This window comes from Saimiri boliviensis, chromosome 8, assembly GCF_048565385.1.
Source record: "Saimiri boliviensis isolate mSaiBol1 chromosome 8, mSaiBol1.pri, whole genome shotgun sequence".
Lineage (NCBI taxonomy): Eukaryota > Metazoa > Chordata > Mammalia > Primates > Cebidae > Saimiri > Saimiri boliviensis.
Genome location: NC_133456.1, coordinates 87,524,002 through 87,542,660, shown reverse-complemented (window position 1 = coordinate 87,542,660; position 18,659 = coordinate 87,524,002). Strand labels below are relative to the sequence as shown.

The 18,659-nt window shown below is 44.8% G+C and overlaps 1 protein-coding gene and 1 long non-coding RNA gene across 3 annotated transcripts in view; one reads left to right on the top strand and one right to left on the bottom strand.

Moving 5' to 3' along the window:
* Nucleotides 1-18,659, bottom strand: part of LOC141585431 (uncharacterized) — a 265,926-nt gene that overhangs the window by 189,020 nt on the left and 58,247 nt on the right. The gene's annotated exons all lie outside the window — the stretch shown is intronic.
* The window catches only part of LMCD1 (LIM and cysteine rich domains 1), a 64,803-nt gene that overhangs the window by 23,758 nt on the left and 22,386 nt on the right, over nucleotides 1-18,659 (top strand). The window contains exons 2-3 of one of the 2 annotated variants that reach the window (XM_003927117.3): nucleotides 7,733-7,821; nucleotides 12,155-12,410. In XM_003927117.3, coding sequence (XP_003927166.1) covers nucleotides 7,733-7,821; nucleotides 12,155-12,410 — 345 coding nt within the window. The remainder of the gene's footprint in view (nucleotides 1-7,732; nucleotides 7,822-12,154; nucleotides 12,411-18,659) is intronic. The other variant, XM_074404858.1, reaches the window with a different exon arrangement.

Here is an 18,659-nt window from a genome sequence, read left to right as displayed (position 1 = left end):
AATTTTTTTGAGGAAGCTCATACTGTTTTCCATAATGGCTGTACCAATTTACATTTCTCCCAACAGTGCACAAAGTTTCAGGAAGGGAGATTATTAAGCCAATTAGCCTAGAGCCTAAAAATCCAAGTTAGAACTGTTGAAGTTACAATTATGAGACCAAATAATTCCAAAACTTGTCTGCACATTGGCATCCCCTGGGAACTTCCAGAAATACTGATGCCTGTAATCAGCTCCCAGGGATTGTGGTAAAATTGGCCTGGGGTGCAGCCTGAGTTTGGAAGCATTAAAAGATCCCCAGAGTTTAATGTTGCAGACAAGTTAGGAAAACACTGTTGTAGCCCCTTGATACTCAAAGTGTGGTCCCTGGAACAGCAGCACTGGCTTCTCCTGGGAGTGGGTAGAACTATATGTCAGGCTTACCCCAGACTTGCTGAACCAGAGTATGCATTTGAGCTAGATCCCAGGTGGTTTTATGCTAATCACAGTTTGCTTACTTTGAGGAGCACTGCCCTCCTCACACACCCAGACCAGGCAAAATCCCCCTGTTAAAGGATAATCTCATGGCACACTGTTTCTCCTTCCTAGCACTAACTGCATTTGTAATTTTACATTTGTGTGAGTTGAGTAAAACATGTGAAGGTCGCAAAATATCTGGAAGAGGCTTCTTGGCATGGAACAATATTGCATTGGTTAAATTAAAATGTGGAGGCCGGGCGCGGTGGCTCAAGCCTGTAATCCCAGCACTTTGGGAGGCCGAGGCGGGTGGATCACGAGGTCAAGAGATCGAGACCATCTCGGTCAACATAGTGAAACCCCGTCTCTACTAAAAATACAAAAAATTAGCTGGGCATGGTGGTGCGTGCCTGTAATCCCAGCTACTCAGGAGGCTGAGGCAGGAGAATTGCCTGAACCCAGGAGGCGGAGGTTGCGGTGAGCCGAGATCGCACCATTGCACTCCAGCCTGGGTAACAAGAGCGAAACTCTGTCTAAAAAAAAAAAAAAAAATTAAAATGTGGATCTGGAATTCAGATACCTGTGTCCAAATCTAAGCTCTAGAACTTTGACCCCTTTGAACCCCACTTAATTAGAGAGACTGGATTTTCCCAGGCTTTTCTGGTTTTTGTACTAAAAAGTTCTACATCCTAGGCACTAAACAGTCTGGTGCAAACGAAGATAGTCATTCTTCAGTTAACTCATATGTAACCTAGAGGGACAAACAATAAATCAGTGGTCTCACACTTTAATTGTTTATCAAAATCACCTGGAGATCTTGAACAGCAATGTCTGGGTCACACCTGCAGAATGTCTCATTTCCTAGGTCTGGGATGAGGCTTGAGAATTCTCTGTGCTCACAAGTTAGCTGCTGTCATGCTGCTGCTGCTTGAGGACCACACTTTGAGAACCACTGCAACATACCTCCCTTAAAGAGTTGTTGTAAGATTTGCACAAGGTCAGGCTCAGCACAGTGCCTGGAAAACCACAAATTCTATAACTTGTTACAGCTACTATTATTCCTTTTGATTATGGAAACAATGGGACTAAAGCTGGTCCCTAAAGAGTGGCGAGTCTAAAGCTCTCTGAGGTTTAGATGAGCATGAGCAAAATCCCAGAGTATGTGTGGATTTAGTTCTGCAAGAGGCTCAGGTGGTTGGAAAGAGAATCTGGTTGGAAGCAGTAAATAATATGAAAATAGAGACAAATTTGTACAGGTGAGGTGAGCCACATTGCGGGAGCCCCATGACATCTAACATCCAGCAACCTTTATTCCTTTAAAAGTGATTCAGCATAACTTCAAAATGAGACAGGCACTAGTATCCTTAATACAGAAAAACTATGAAGAGTTGGGAATAAACCCAGAAATGACTTGCTTCTTGGTTATCATGGATTTTGCTTCTATTTCTTAAGTGAGAACAGCTTCTAGGTAGCAATTTTTAACATGTAGCCTCCAAGCCACTGTTCATCCAGGCATCTCCCATAACTTGGGTCCCAGTGTGAGCTCCAGCTCCCAGATCTGGTCCTCAGCCTATGTGGCCTCTGGCCTTTCAGGCTTCCAGGGAGGCAGCAGACAAACTAAGTGAAATCAATATCCTGTCACTTTTTACCCGCAAACTTAGCCTGTGGTTCTGGTTCACTTTCTTCTCTGGCCAGTGCCCACCCCACCAACTGCAACTGTGCTTGAAGTCTATTTGTTGCCTTGAACATCTATATTTTAGTTTATTGAACAGAATAGCAGCAAGTGGTAGAAAGCCTGGGGCCAAGGTAAATGTTTCTAGACCTTGTCCTGCTGCCCCCAGCCCAAACTTTTCCAGCACCCCTCACCCCTGCAGACACACTGTCTCTCCTTTTTGGACCCAACTGGCCCAATGCCCAGAGTCAGAGCTAGACTCCCAGGAGTGCTGCTTGGGGTCTGGAGACTCCTGGGATGGTAAGAAGTCACAGGTTCTAGGTTGCAACAACATGTGTGTGAATTACATTCTTAGCGGCAAATCCTGTCAGTTGTAGGAGCTTTGCGCATGAACAAAATGTAAAATATCTATTTCCTAAGATCATTGTGAAAACCAGCTGAGATAAGGGATGTAAATATACTTTGTAAACTGTAAAGTGTTGTGCCCTTGGTGGAAAGTGCTATAGCAGATTGGATAAGAGCACAACTCTGATGTAAGGCCTGCCTGGTTTCACATTCTAGCTCCACCATTTACGAGCTGTTGAATCTTGAAGAAGAGGCTTAACCTCTTGAATGAAACCTATGGGTAATCATTAGGGCATGTGATAATACCAAGACACAACTTTCAAAAAGGTAGAATTTCAACTGTTATGCAAATATGAAGTGAAACTTAACAAAGATTGTGTTCTACTCATCAATGAGGGAACCAGCATGGTATTTAGGCCAGTTTAAAAAGCGCTTGAAGAGTTAGGTATTTATAGATAATTTAATGTTAGGATAAGATTGACGGGTTACTTACAAAACTAGTTAATGTCTTCCAGTACAGTAAACCCTAACATTTGGGGTTATCTTTTTTGAAAGGACAGAAATTGTTTAAGTCTCTATTGGACCAAGATCTGCAAGTTAACATGTTACTTCACCAAGTCTCAGAGCTGAACAAAGTAAATTTCTCTAGATAATCCTGTGGGGATGAGGAGAGTCAGTGTCATATTGCCTCCATATGACATTGAAAGAATGTGCCACTCGCCTTTCTGCCTTATGTCTGAGTTTTAAATACTTTTTTGGAGGGATGGGGGGACAAGATAGAGTGCAGTGTCTTTTCATAGCTCACTGCAGCCTTAAACTGCTGAGCTCAAGCGATCCTCCAGCCTCAGCCTCTCAAGTAAGCTAGAACTACAGGCACATACTGCCACCCCTAGTTTTTTGTTTGTTTGTTTTCTTGTAGAGATGGAAGTCTCACTATATTTCACAGGCTGGTCTCGAGCTCCTGGCCTCAAGCAACCCCCCTGCCTCGGCCTACCAGAGTGCTGGCATTACAGGAATGAGCCACCACATCTAATGATTTTTTAACAATAGTAAATACTTATTTCAATTTACTACCTTTTAATGTTACATGATGCTTACAACAGACCTACTGAGACAAAACAAAAAAGAAAGGGCAGGGATAATTCATTTTTCAGAGGAGGAAACTGAGTTACTCCATGAGGAAGAAGCTGAGATGGAAGGACAATCCCCATTTTCTAATTCCAAATCCCATGTTCATCCCTAAATTCTCTATTGTATTTTTTCTTTTACATTTTTCTTCCTCTCAACCCTACATTGTTCTTGGTGACAATTTTTTCCCCTCTACGACTTCCCTCGGGCTTCGCCTGAAGGCGAATGCTTAAGTACAGAGGAGTCCCAGGGACACCGCTGCTCCTTGCATCCCCAGGGCTCTCCTGGTCTAAGTCCTTTTAAGTCCCTGCAACCATTCAGTTTCTCGATAATATCAGATGAACCACATCCTACTAAACCGAGCCAAAGAAAATCATCAAAACATTTCTTCCTCTTCTCAGGAGAAATGACAGATTAGATGCTGCATTCCAAGAAATCCTTTTTTAAGTGATGGTTTCTTTTAAACTCTTCTATTCTCAGCTACTGTGAGACACAGAGCCCACATCAGAAAAACCTACTGTCTATAAACTAGAGTATCTCACTTGGAACTGTGGCTGACTGATGTTTTCCCCTCCTCAGTAAACGAGATTGCTCTGTGTTGAAGACAGGGGGGTCTGTCTGGCTCTTGGATGAATGGCATGCAGTGCACAAATGACTATTTATTGCATTAAATAGTCAGCCAGGAAACTAGCTGCAAGTGTGGCCTGATGACCTGAATCAATTTCTTCCTTGCAAGGCTATTTATTTTTCTCTCCCACATACTTCTGTTGCCATGGAAACCGTCCCACTAGCAGATGGAGACCAGGGCCAACTCTGCTTCCTGAACCTCCATTTAGTTTAGTGTCCTGGCCCAAGCAGGCCAGATCGTCTGCATCTTCACTTGCCGACTGCATGGGGCTTTCTTTGTGCTTGTTGAGATTTTTTACTTGGGTTCTCTTTAGGTGATGGGTAGCAGAGCACCATGAGGGCAAAGGGCTAGGAATGGCCTCACTTAATGAGTTAATCATTAAGAGTGGGACATGAGTGAGCACATTTTGTTTTTACGTTTTGTAGAAAATCTCAGAGAGGCAACTCTTTTTATAAGTCAAAAAATGTAGAGAATAAGAAAGTATAGGGGTGTGCCGTTAGAAAAATAGTTCCTCTTAAGTTTCCTAGTATTTTGAAGCTAGAAAAAGAAATGCATTGAGAACATCTAATTTGGTGTCTCTCAAACCTTTTTTTGTAAGATGTAATTAATGACAACAACAACAACAAATGCTCAATGCATAATAAATGTGTGCCAAGCCCTTTTCAGGCAGTATCCCACTTAACCGCCTGGTAACCCTGTGAGGAAGGTTGCATTCCCATTATCCCCATGACACAGGTCAGGAGCCTGGAACTCAGTAAGCCTGCTTGCCCAAGTACAGTGGAGGAAAGGGGGACAATTGGACTAAAATGCAGGACTAAAGCCTGGGCCTCCAAACCCGAAAGGGCTGCTTTCTCTCCCCTTCTCTTCTTGCTTCTAGTGTAGGCTGGCCTGTTAAAGGCTCAGGAGCCTCTACACATCCAGCGCCTGCCATTTGTATTTGATCAGGTAATTCTCCCACTCCCAACCAGGAACCGCTTTGTAACATCTCACAAAATGAGGATCCTGCAGAACAGAATGCGGGCAACCCCAGTGCAGTCCAATTCCTTTCTTTTTCAGATGATATGCTTTAGGCTGGGCAAGGAAATGGCTCGTCTCCAATTACACAGCTAATAAATGCCAGAGTTGGCACCCAAAGGCCAGACCCCCGCATCGCAGGCCAGTACTCTGCTCTGCTGGCTACCTATGTCACTATTTCTAAACCAAACCCTGAGTCTGCAGACAGACTGCAGCTCCACTCCACTCTCCAAGCCAAGCATCAGAACTAATCCCCTTGTAGAATGAGGGTTAATTCAACCTCTCAGAAGAACAATAACACTGAAGTGTGCAGGGTGCTTTGCCGCTTGGAAATGCTTTCACCTATCTCTCCAGTTTCCAGGCCTCCGGATATATCTGAAATGGTCCAACAATGAAGCCTTATTCACAAATTGTATACCTCCCAAAATAAACTTTGAATGACTCCAATATTAACTGTGTAAAGATCACTGCATTTCAATTAGGAGAACTGAAGGTATCAAGAAGGAGAGGTGGAATTGAGGAAGGTTATGTGCCAGTGGCTTTAGGGACCAAAGTCCTGCCTGTGAATGAAAGCTCTTCGGCTTAGGAGAATGAGTTAGCAGTAGGTGTGTTTTAATTTTCACTTTTCATTGAAAATTTCAAAATTCATTGAATAGGCCTAAATATAAACTTGCTTCCCTCTACACTCCACATATGTGCAACATGGCTCTCACTCCCTGAAGCTGTAAATTGAACAAGATGACAGAGTGTGTGGGGACATGGTGTAAACAGCAGTCACCAAATAAGAGGCATGGAGTGAAACAGTATTGTGGGAAGATTTGGTGCACAGGAGAGGTATTGTGAAAGACAGCTATCTCTTTCCATATCTGTGAATTCTACCACTGGCAATGAGGATGGGCCTCACAAGTTTCACTGCTTGTTTTTTCCCTTAAATGCAAAGAGAGTAGATCTGTAGCATCCAAAGGACATGCTCAGATTGCACACCCTACTCATCATGCCTTCCACACCTTTTTCACCTCACACATTTTCTTCCTTCTGCTAGGCATCTCCTTCCCCTTTTCTGCCTGTCTATCTTGCACAGCCCAAATCCAAAGTCACCTCCTGTAAGAAGTCACCTGCTTTGAGAAACTCATATTTCCCATATGAGTTTATTAACACCTTCCTCTGTGCTTCTAAAATCTGTGGCAAAATAAGAGCAGTTACCATTTTTAGTGCCTAATGCAGTCCTGCATGTTACATATATTTTCTCTGTACCCACTTGGCAGGTAAGGAAACTGAGGCTCAGTATGTCCAAGGCTATACAGCCAATAAGTTGAAAAGCTCAATTTGGAACCCAAGTCTCTCAGGCTCCAAAGTCCAGGCCTTTTTTTACTACACAACAGGCAGCTTCCCTTACCTCAGACTTACCCCTTATAGGAGCAGGAGATGAATGTGTTTTCCTCTCCATATTCCCCTAGCTAACTGTGAGTTCCACGAGGGCACACCTGAGTCTTATATTGTATTCCTGTGCCTGGTACATAGTAGATGCTAAATAAATGGTATGTTTGTTGGATAAGACACTTTTCCCTTTACATTGCTAGTTGATTGAGCCCTGTTTATGATGAAATCATAATGAAGTGCATCCCTGTACCAAGTTGTCCCCACTCCAACCCCAATGGAGAGCTGGGTAAGTTTCTCAGCCAGCAGATTCATATTATTAACCCACTTCTTCTCCGATGCTAATGTAATGCAGATCTCCTGCGAATTGTGTTAAAGTGCAGATTCTGATTCAAACAGGCTGGAGTGGGGCCTGAGGGTCTGTATTTCTGGCAAGCTCCCGAGTGATGCTTCTGGTTTGAAGATGCCATTTGGGTCTAAACACATAGGCGGCGGCAGCCAATGCACTTTTAGTACCTTTGACTGGTAACAAGGAATAAAACCTGTCTCATGCATTGTTCTCCTTCCAAAGGAGATTTTAAGTGCTCATGTAATTTTTCAACATTTTAGGAAAATATTTAACGTATGCTTTGAGCTATAAACATTTGGCTGCCTGCACATTTGTTTGTGCCTGTAGCTTTGGTTTAATTACACTCTATCAATAAATCACAAATAAATGAGAGAAAGAGACATTCACTGGAGATTCCATTCCAGCGACGTGTGGATCAGGAGAGTGGGTGAGGGTGGGGGATAGAACAGATAGATGGTCACTCACAGCAGGCCATTTCCAACCAGTCTTGATGTTTAGGGACAGCACTGGAGTCTGGGAAAGGACGCTCATTGTATTCTTGCTGGGAAGAGCCCCACCCATCCTCACTTGACTACCCTCTGGCCCCATTCCATGTTCCCATTTGGTCTTCTCACTTCCTAGTAAACAGTTTGTGATGGCTTATTGATCTCAAGCCCTTTGAACCCCACACAGTCCCTTTGCCAGCATGCCAAGTCTTTTAGAGGTCAAGCATCTCCGGTCCAAGATGTTTGGAAGGAAAACACCCTCTTTTCTGTTCCTTTTCCAGATGTCCCTGGGCCAGCTGCAATCAGCAAGAGGTGTGGCATGTTTGGGATGCAAGGGGACGTGTTCAGGCTTCGAGCCACATTCATGGAGGTAACAGATTTTTGTCAGGAGGGTCCCTGTCTGCCTTTGTTACTTGGCTGTCCTCTCGGGGAACCCTGGTTGCTTTCTCCACTGGGACTGCTTTGGTTGTATTCATTGTCAGGGAAAGATGGCTACAGAGCAAAGGCCCTCCTGCTTGGTCCAATTCAGAAAGATGAGAAAAGTCCTCGGCGGGGAGAGAAAAGATCTGAAAAAGGAGGTTAGCACTTCCTAAACCATTTCAAGGTAGAGTCCACCAAGCCCAGCTCAGCAAGAATTGCTCTGGGAAGACCTGGGTGCTTGTCCCTGGTGCATTTGGGGTATGCCTTGGGGTTTGGTGGATGGGGTTGATCTCTCCCCACTGTACTGTCATTGCTATTGATGTGTTTTGGTCTAGAGTGGCCCCTGGGACAGAAAGAGATGTCATTCTGTCCACAGTACTTAAAAGCCAGGACCTAAAATTCATATCATAAGATCCAGCTAGAGTTGGATTTCCAGAGGTTTTCTTTCTCTTTTTCCATTGAGGATTCTGAGGACAAGAGTGAGGCTGCCATATTGCACAGTCCCCGGGCGGCATTTATGTCAGCCTCTATGTGGGCAGCACCTCTGGAGTTGTGCAGAGGATAGACTGTGAGACTGTCCCTGCAGCCCTGGGAGAGGAAGGTTAAGTTCTATGGAGGACACAAAGATTTTTTATCATCACTGCTGTAGTGTTGTCTTGGGCACTCAGTGGAGAACAAAGTTTGGAAGGTGTTTTTGCAGCAATACTGACTTCCTTTGTGAGATGGAAATTATAAAAATAACTACTTACTCATAAACTGAGTGAAATCTTTTTTATTTAAATGTTGAAATAACCTTAAGCAGTAGGTATTACCATCTCCCTTGTGTTGATCAGGACATTGAAGGCAGGCAATGGGGAAATGACTACCAAATGACAGGATTTGAATTCAGATCTACATGAATCCCAGTCCCATGTTTCTAACCATTCTGCAGTAGACGGGGTTATGAGCTTTCAGGGCAGAACACCATTCCCTGACAGTTCCGAACCTCAGAGGAGCTCACATGGTCTTCTGGTTGCAAGGGACCTTCAAAGTCACCCAATTCAGGCTTCTATCACCTGCAAAAATTCCTTCTATAATTTAAACACTCCTAGGAGGAGTTCTCCACACTTTTATTTTGGCCATTTGAGCTCTTTCTGGCCTTGAAAGAAAGTCAACTTCCTTATCATTTCAACCCCACTGGTCCTGAATCTTCCCTTAGAATCTCAGGACAGCATTGATTCCTCTTCAGCTCTTTGAAGACAGCTAGGATGTCTCCTTTTAGACTTCTTGAGCCAGGGGAAAATGTTATGTAAATGCACCCACCAAGTCAATTCAGTCAGTTTCCCCTTCTCTCAAGGATCACAGCCCTGTGCTCCCTGCTGTCCAACATCTGAAAATGGTCATTTAGTGTATATTTTCTGGTTTTCCAGTTGTTTAGGAAGAGAGGACAATTCTGGACCCTGTTTCTCGTGGCTGCAAGCAGAAGTCTCTTAATATTGTTTTAATCACTCCATTTCCTGTCATCGTACAAATGATTTGAAAATCAAGTGAATTTGTCTTTGAGAAATACAGATTGAAGCTTGTAGCTCCTGCATATCAGCTGTCATCCTTGGTTGGAAGAATCCAGATAGGGACTTAAATTAGACTCAGATTGAAGCAGTGACATAGCTTAGGAGAGAAATCCCGTTATACCTTTTTATGCTCCAGGTTTTAAACTCTCAATTATTTGAAAGACATTTAAATGACCAAAGCGCCAACCAACGTGGTTTAAGAGGAAAGCCCCTCAACTAATCATCACAGGACAGAATTCAGTCCCATGTTACCAATGACAGATTACAGAAATGGCAATTTTCATACCGCTGAGGATATTTTGGGGTTGGTTCTGTGTCCTCTACAATCTGAGCACCTAGAAAGAGTGGGGTGGGATGAGAGGGGTGTATTCCTCATGTATAAAATCCCAGCAACATGCCCGGCCATGTGAAGAGTGTGAATGAAAGGGGAAATTGTGTTCATACCATTTCAAGGAACATCTCAGATCTGTTAACCTTTCTTTTTGTTTTGTTTTGAAATATTTTACATTATCAGGCTCTCTAATTAGCGTCCTGAAATTCCACATTAACTGAAAAAGCAATGGGCAGCCTCCTCATCCAGTTCTATTTATGGAAAGCATTGGGGAGGTCAGAAGGTCAGATGGGACGCTGAAGAGTCAGGCTCCTCTGTGTCCCTCCGTGCCAGGATTTACTTTGCTTTCTGCCTTTTCCTCCTCCTTCCACTTCCAGTCCTGCTGTTCTCACTCCCCACCAATAGTCAACCACTGATACTGCCTATTGCCTATCTTCTTAAAGAACCAGACTCCGCATGCCTGGCACTTAAAAGGGATAAGCAAGAGAATATTATTGATTGTGAATAAAATGCAAAACAAAGCAACCCATTTTTTTTTTAGAAGGAAAACCTTCTCATTTATGCTTTACAGCACCCTTAGGGTCATTTTCTCTTTTTTGTTACTAGAACCCATCCTTGAGATTGCCGATTTTAACATTTGTCAAACTGCAGCCCACTGAATGTGAACTTGTACTGTGAGCTTTTTCAATAGCATTCCAAATGTCAGGCTCCACATCAGTGTATCAAAGTCAAGGAGCAGCTTTGCATTAAAGAGGGGCGTTTAACCTCCCTTAGCTCACTGTTTTCCAAACTCACAACCACTAAGCACCAAGCCTTTTTTATGTGCCACATACTAACCTCCTGGAGAACTGCCCCAGGCCAGCAGAATTACCCCAGATTTTAGGCAACTTTTCTGCCCCAAATGTATTCTACTTTATATAGTTTCCATCTGATTTTCTCTTCCTCCCCCATCCCAGCTGTAAGCTCCTTAAAGGTCACAATAAGGCCTTCTTCTCTTCATATTCAGTGAGGGGTTTCCAACTTCTTAGCACAGTTACATTTTGGGTCTCATAATTCTTTGTTGTTGGAGCTGTTCTGTGGAATGTAGAATGTTTAGCAGCATCCCTAGCCTCTACCCACCAGACACCAATACCACTCCCCTACCCCACTGGGGCAATTGAAAATGTCTCCAGACATTGCTAATTCTGTCCCAAGGGACATTGCTAATTCTGTCCTTGGTTGAGAGCCACTAATACAGACCATCAATGTAGCCCCACAGTCAACATTTGTTGATATTCGATCAGATGTATTTACCTCCTGAGTATAGGTGAGAAAAGAGGGTTCCCTCAGCCTTGCCGATCGTTCAGTTGCAGTGACCTCCCTTACTGGGCCTCCCTCACCCTTGCAGTTGGCCTTGACATTGCTCACTTTACTTAACAAGCTCTCAAGTTGCATGCAAAGGAGCATCTGAGACCCAGCACAGCCTGCCTATAGAAACAGGCCAGCAAGAGAGGGGAGAAATTCTCCTCTCACGCCACAGAACTCTGGATTTCTAAACCTTAACAGCGTGCCACCAAGTAGCCACACATTTTTTTAACTGTCAAAGAGAAGCATAAGGCTTTTTAGTACATTTGAACCATCCTCAGGATGTGTTTCCTTCTCCTGACAAAGCCTTTCCAAAAAATTTCTATATCCCCACCGAGAGGAGTTTTCTCAGCTCACTCTCTCCCCATTGGGTTTTGTTCACAAATTTCTTGAAGAAAATGTTCACTGTATTCTAATGTCAGTATGCATGCTAAAGAGTTTAAAAGTTGCTAAAGAGTTTAAAAGTTGCTGAAGCTCCAGGGCTGTGATCTTGGGAAACAATTTTAATAATTCTTTAGAGCAGGAGTTAGCAATTTTTTTTTTTTGTAAAGGGAGACAGTAAGTACATATTTTAAGCTTTGTGAGCCAGATGCTCTTTATTGTATCTACTAACTCTGCTGTTGTTGCCTTAAATCAACCACAGACAATATGTAAATGAATGGGCATGGCTGTGTTCCAATAAAACTTTATTTATAAGAGCAGACTGTGGGCCAGGTTTAGGCTATGGGCCACACAGACTCCAGCCCAGCTTTACAGCATCTCTGATGAACGAATCAGCTTTTGCCATGGCAACCACCAGGAGGGAAAACATGCCACTCTTTTTACCAGCAAAAGTTATATCCTGTTCCTCAGTGATAGATTAATACAAAGACTGTCATTTCCCAAATACAGGTCCCAATTCCAAAGCCCTTTATGTCTCAGGTTACCATTTGTCTGCTGCTAACCTTTCTAACTTAAATTTTTTAGCTTGCTTTCAAAAGGGTAGAAGCTGCTAGCAGGAGAATCTGCCTCTCTTTCCTGAATGTTAATCTCACTCGTCCTCATCCACCCACCCCCAGGAAAATATGCAAGTCTTGCAAATGTAGCCAAGAGGACCACTGCCTAACTTCTGATCTAGAAGACGATCGGAAAATTGGCCGCTTGCTGATGGACTCCAAGTATTCCACCCTCACTGCCCGGGTGAAAGGCGGGGACGGCATCCGGATTTACAAGAGGAATCGGATGATCATGACCAACCCTATTGCCACTGGGAAAGATCCCACTTTTGACACCATCACCTATGAGTGGGCTCCCCCTGGAGTCACCCAAAAACTGGTAAGATAGCTTCCTCTAACCAAGCAGTTGTTTACCTATCCTTATAAATACTAGCCATGTCAAGTGTTTCTGAACTTTAAACATGGGGTGGCAAGAGATCAGGGTCACAAAAATGGCAGGAGTGGCTGTGGTTTTAGCTCTGCCCTTATATCACGTGAGGTTGAAATGAAGACTATCTGGGCTGCCATCTTCCTTATCCATGAAATGGGTAGAGGTGTTCATATGGACCCTAAGAGGCCTTACAGCTCTAGTACAGAGGCATTCATTGTTCCCTTTGGGCTCCTCACTTCTGAACAAGAGATAGTTTATCACCCAAAATTCTGAGTGCTTGTCTCCATCTGCAAGACATTCACTTTCCCTCAAAGTAGCCTGGTATATGCCCTTTGCAAACCTGTAGGAGAGCAGAGAAACAGTTCTTGCTTCTGCCTAAATGCTGAAGTCTCTTAGTCTTAGAAGGGAGAACTAAACTGGTTTTACACAACCTTGAACAAAAGCAAACATCTTGAGCAAATGATCAGAGAGACCCTAAGGAGGGCAGAAAGGACACAGGTCCAGAGAGAGCAAATGACTTACACAAGGTTACACCCTCACTGCTCACTGGAATCCCTGGGATCTGCAGAAGGTCTCCCTGCCCAGGTCTCATCCAAGACCACTAAGTCAGAAGCTCTGATTACAGAATCCAACTCATCAGATGTAAGCATTTCATATGACTCCCTCTGCAGACACCTTCAAGATCCAGTGCACCAGACTGGGGCTCCTATAATCTCAGCATGTGTAGAAACCATCTGGGGAGTTCATCAAAATGCATCCAGCAGGTTTAGGGCCATGCTGAGATTCTGCATGCCTCATACACTCCCAGGTGATGCTGATGCTACTGGTCCCCAGAACCCCACATGTGGAGTAACAAGAGGCTGGATGATTTCTACAAGTTAATGAGATTTGTAGAAGATTCAAAAGTTTTAAAAAGGCAAGCATGGCATTTAGTTGAATATTTGCTGGAAGAAAAGGAGTGCCTTTGGAGCCCTTCATAGCCCTATCCTTCAGGCTCCTCCATGAGTTCCATCACTGTGCTCTCACTCCCAACATCTCAACATCTCATGACACTCTGACTTCCTCCTTCTAGTGCTAGAACACACCAAGCTCTTGCCCTCTGTGGGGACTTAGCACTTGCTGCTCCTCTTTTTTGAAAGGTTATTTTCTTGTTCTTCACATGGTTGGGCTCTTCCCAAATAGTCCTTCCCCAGATATTCAATTTACAATAGATGCCACCTGTCATCCTATCACATTTTTTCTTCTTTTAGTTTCTTTAAAAACTTTTATTGCAAGTGGACTATCTTAGATCTGTGCCTAAATATGAAGGCAGACACCCTGCCTGTCCTGTCAGCCATAACATCCCAGCACCCAGCACAGTGCAGGGTGCAGGATAAGTGTGACAAGTGTTAGTGCAATGTCACAGCCTTTTAAGCCAGAGGTGCTCCAAGTACGGGCTATGGACTGGAGCTGTTCCACACAATCTTTGCAACCTGGACACAATGAGAAAAGTACAGATATTGAGAGTATATGTTGGGAAAATGTTACAGCAATTTGACACCCAACCATGTGATGAGAGGAGAACTCATCTCATTGAGCAGAATTCCACTGTGGTCAGACTCACACTGAAATCTCATGGGGCATGCACTACATTCTAATCACATGAGAGAGACCACAAATCACTCTGCAATGAGTGGAAAAACAAACCTTGATCCTTCACCGTAGAGAGTTTGAGAGGCACGGTTCTAAGCTGTTGCCTTAAGCGGGGAACATCCCTTCCAGATAAAGTGAAGAGAGGCTAAGATTTTTTTTCTTAATCTGTACTTTTTGAAAAGAAAAATCACATTTTAAAAGATTTCAGCATCCATGAACTCAATCACCCTGTAAGGCAGGAATTTTTTTACATGTAAGAAAACACAGAATGGTTAATTGGCCTTCAAAAGTTTTTAGTGCTAGACAGGGGCTGGTCCCGGGCCACAGAGCATGGCCACAGAACAACAGCAGAGCCACATGCCCAGTAGTTCAGAACTCAGATCTCCCTCCACCTCCAGGTCTGGGTAAGCTATCAAGCAGGTCTCCAGATGTCAGTGGAAACTAAAGCAAGCAGCTTATGAAAGAGCTGGCTGCGGTCTTCAGGGACCAGCTGGTGAAAACCCTAAACACATTGACCCCAGACTAATCAGGGTAAGGGATCAACAGGCAGTATAAAGAACCCCTCTGTCTGCTCTGCACCTGGGCATCCAGAGCAAGTCACTGAGATTGGACAACTCTTCCTTCCCACTCACCTTCCCAAGTTTTTTTAAATCACCAAATGATTATATTTTGGGAATGGGACTTAATTTTGCTCTCTCTCATCCTTTGCAACTAGAATGAAAGCCTGAGCCTTTAAATGCAGATAACAATAAGCCTAATTGTGGACATTTGTTAAGTATTTACTGTGTATCAGCCACTGTGCAAGGAGCTTTCCATGCACAATCTCATCTAATTTTCCAGCATTGTTAGAAATATACTATTATTACCCTCATCTACAAAGAAGGAAACTGAGGCTCAGAGAGATGATGCAGTGATGTAGCTAGCTAAATGTCCCACAGCTGATTTAAGTGACAGAGCCAAGTCTTGAACTCAGATCACCCTGACTCCAAAGTTTGGGCTCTTCCCTACCAATCCAGGCCAGGCCATGAAAACTGGCAGGTGGGAGGGGAGGCAGGAAGGAGCAGGTACCCTGGCTTAGCATTTTCAGGGAAGGCTATCGTGAACACAAGCGGCTTGAGTGTGTCTTTGAAAGCCAGCCAGGATTTGGGGGAAGGAAAGAGGGAAAAGACAAAGGAAGCCAGCATCCATTGAGCATTTGTCTATGTATCCCATGAACATCTCACCACTCCCTTTGTGCTGAGTATGTTAGAGGCCCATTTTACAGACAAGCAGACAGAGGCCCATGAGGAGCCAGCGCAGGGGTGGCACTTACTCACACCTCGCCCTCTGCTTCCACACCCATAACAGGCATTGCTGATCAGTCAGAGTGTTGTTTCTCATTGAGTCCTCATTGGCCCTCAGGACCCTTCCAAACACAGCACTCTAGGTCACCACTATGGACTGGGGTTGTCTTGTCAGATTAAGCCCATTTACTGTTCTTGGCTGACAGCAGAAAAATCAGGAAGAGAAAAATCAGAACAGGGTCTCCAGATTCCAGAGCCCATTTGTGTTTCACTGTCTATCCCCCAGGGTGTAGGAGCACCTTCCCTTCCACATCGATTTGCACTTTTAGTTTCTTTCCTGATACAGACAGATTATTGGAACCTCTCCACCCAAGATGTTCCAACGAGGCTGCAGGGCACCAAATAACTCAGAAAGGTCCTCAGGAAAAACATAAAACCTAAACCAACCTTTCCAACTGGTCTGAGAAAACACCTCTTGCTAAAGGTTACTTTAGCAAGAGGCATTTTCATGACTTAGCTCCCATGAAGTAGTCAGGTAACATAAAGTAGTCAGGTATCAGAGAGATACCTGGGAGATTCTCTTTCAGAGTCTTAGCAGTGCCGGGTGGTTGACTCCTGCCCAAGCCTCTGTCCCTGTCATTCCCTTCCCAAGTCCATGCCAGTCAGTAGTGGTTGCCTGGAAGGCTGTGGGGGATTGTGAGGGCTTGATTAGCAACGTTTGTGAATAGGGAGCAGTAGTGGGAGTCTCAGACCAGCCAGGCATCACAAAGTACACAGCAGTGGCAGCTGGATGCAGTGGCCTTGACAATGCAAAGGCAGAGAGCTGGTACACAGCTGAAGCTTTCTTTTTTTCTTTTTTCTTGAGACAGAGTCTCACTCTGTCACCCAGGCTGGAGTGCAGTGTGGCAGGATCTGGGCTCACTGCAACCTTCGCCTGCTGGGTTCAAGCAATTCTCATGCCTCAGCTTCCCAGGTAGCTGGGACTAGACACATACCACCACACTCAGCTAGTGTGTGTGTGTGTGTGTGTGTGTGTGTGTGTGTGTGTGTATTTTTAGTAGAGACCGAGTTTTACCACGTTGGCCAGGCTGGTCTCAAACTCCCAACCACAAGTAATCTGCCTGCCTTGGCCTCCCAAAGTGCTTGGAATGCAGGTGTGAGTCACCACGCCCAGCCCCAGCTGGAGCTTTGAGCTGCAAAAGGAACACTGGGTCTCTGGGAAGGGAAACTCCCTTTCTCCAAGGCTCCGGCCAGGAAGCCTGTTAGCCCTACATCCACAGACACCCAAAGCCAGTGCGGAGCTGTGAAAGGATACCGTGAACACAGGGGTCAGCAAGTAGCTGGCTATTGAGGCCGCTGCCCCAGGATCCCTAGCACAGCATTTACTGTAAAGCTTAGAAGGAAGGGGTACAGGCCCTGGAAAGCCAGAGAAACAGACATATCCAGGGAATGGGAGATCTTGGTACCACTTGATGCTTACATACCCCACTAACCCTAAAATAATGATAAAAAGGAAACGCCTCCAGTGACTGGGGAACATTTTTCCTCTTTGAAAACATCCATCTTCTAGAGACGCAGCAGAGAAGGGCTTGAGACTCATGTTGCTGGGTTCAAAGCTGTCTCTATCACACAATAAGTGTGTGACCTTGGGGAGGTTACTTAACTTCTCTGTGCCTCTGTTTTCCAAGAGGTAACATTAGTACCTTCCTCATAGGGTTGTTGTGAGAATTAATGGGCTGAAGTGTGTAGCATTTGGTGGAGTGCCTGGCGCATAGAAAGCCCTCCCTAATTATTGGCCGTTCCTATCATCCCTTCAACTGCTGAACCTGGGAAAGTCAGCAGTCTTCCCAGGAGGGGCAGTTACTCTCCCATGAGCTGAATCAGCCTGGACAGGGCTGCTTCAGCACTTGGTGTTAATAAGATGCTGGCCAGGCCTGATACCCACTCTAGCAGAGTGAGCCACGCTCTTGTTTCCACTTCTCCAAAATCCTTCTTTAGATTCTGGAAGCCCTGGGCAAAAAATAGGAAGGGGATAGTGTGAACAAAGTTGCCACCCAAGTCTATACCCTAACACATCTCCACAGGACCCTGTGCCTGCCCTGCCTGTTGGCTGTCGGGCTGCCACTTCCCACTGTCTCTGTTGGCCACATCCCCTTTCCCCACTCACTGCCCCCAGAGAAGCCCCAACCCTGGGATGTCCTGTGTCAGAGCCTCCCAGGAGAAACTGTAAAACTTCTAACTGATAGATTGATTTTGAGACATGGTTTGATGATTTTGAGACAGGGTTTCACTATGTTGCCTGGGCCAGACTGCAGTAGTGTGATCATAGCTCACTCTAACCTTGAGCTCCTGGGCTCAAGCGATCCTCCCACCTCAGCCACTAAAGTAGCCAGGTCTAAAGGCATATGTCGCCACACCAGGCTGACTTTTTAATTTTTGTAGAGATGAGGTCTCTCTGTTTCCCAGACTGGCCTCAAGCAATCCTCTGAAGCAGCAGGAGGACTGGACCTAAAACCCAGATTTCCTGACACTCCACCAACCAGGGTGTCTCTTGTGTCTGAGGAAACAACTTGAAAAGCATCCAGGAGTATGCAGACATACCTGGGATTAGCCAGGTATACTCTGAGCCTACAGTGCCAAAAGGTGTCTCTGACAGATGTCTTCTGGGATCGAGGGCAGAGCCACCAATGGGGCATTTGCAGCCACCTCACAATTTGAGTCTCACAGGAGCTTAGGTCACCTGCCTCTGCCTTTTCTATGCTGTTTCCCAGAATTTATTTACTATGAACCCCAGCAGGTACCAAGCTCCAGTCTTGTACTCCCCTGCTCCCCGCGACAACAATCCCAGCTTCTTCACCCCTGCTTCCTAAAATCAGACAGTGGGACTGTACAATATGAATTTCAGTATGAATTTCCATGTTCACTCCCACAATTCCCAAAAGAGTCTAGCCACAAATGATAAGCTATGGGGCATATGGGTTCTAAGAGGATAAACCTAGCAGTGACCACCTGCTCTGTGATGTGAATCAGGAGACCTGGTGCTAAGGTTCCGAGTCAGGGTCAGGCACAGAAATGGAAAACGGTTGTCCAGGATAAACAATTTGCCTCTCACAGTTTCTCAGGCTGTGGCCCTGACTTTTGTCTTCCCCTAATCTCACCCTGAGACTCACCCAAGTGTAAGATTTCAGTTCAATAAAAACAAATATATAAATGAAGCCAAATTGGACAGTTACCTGTGAACACATTAATATTCAGACGGTTACCAGTCATATTGATGCGGAAA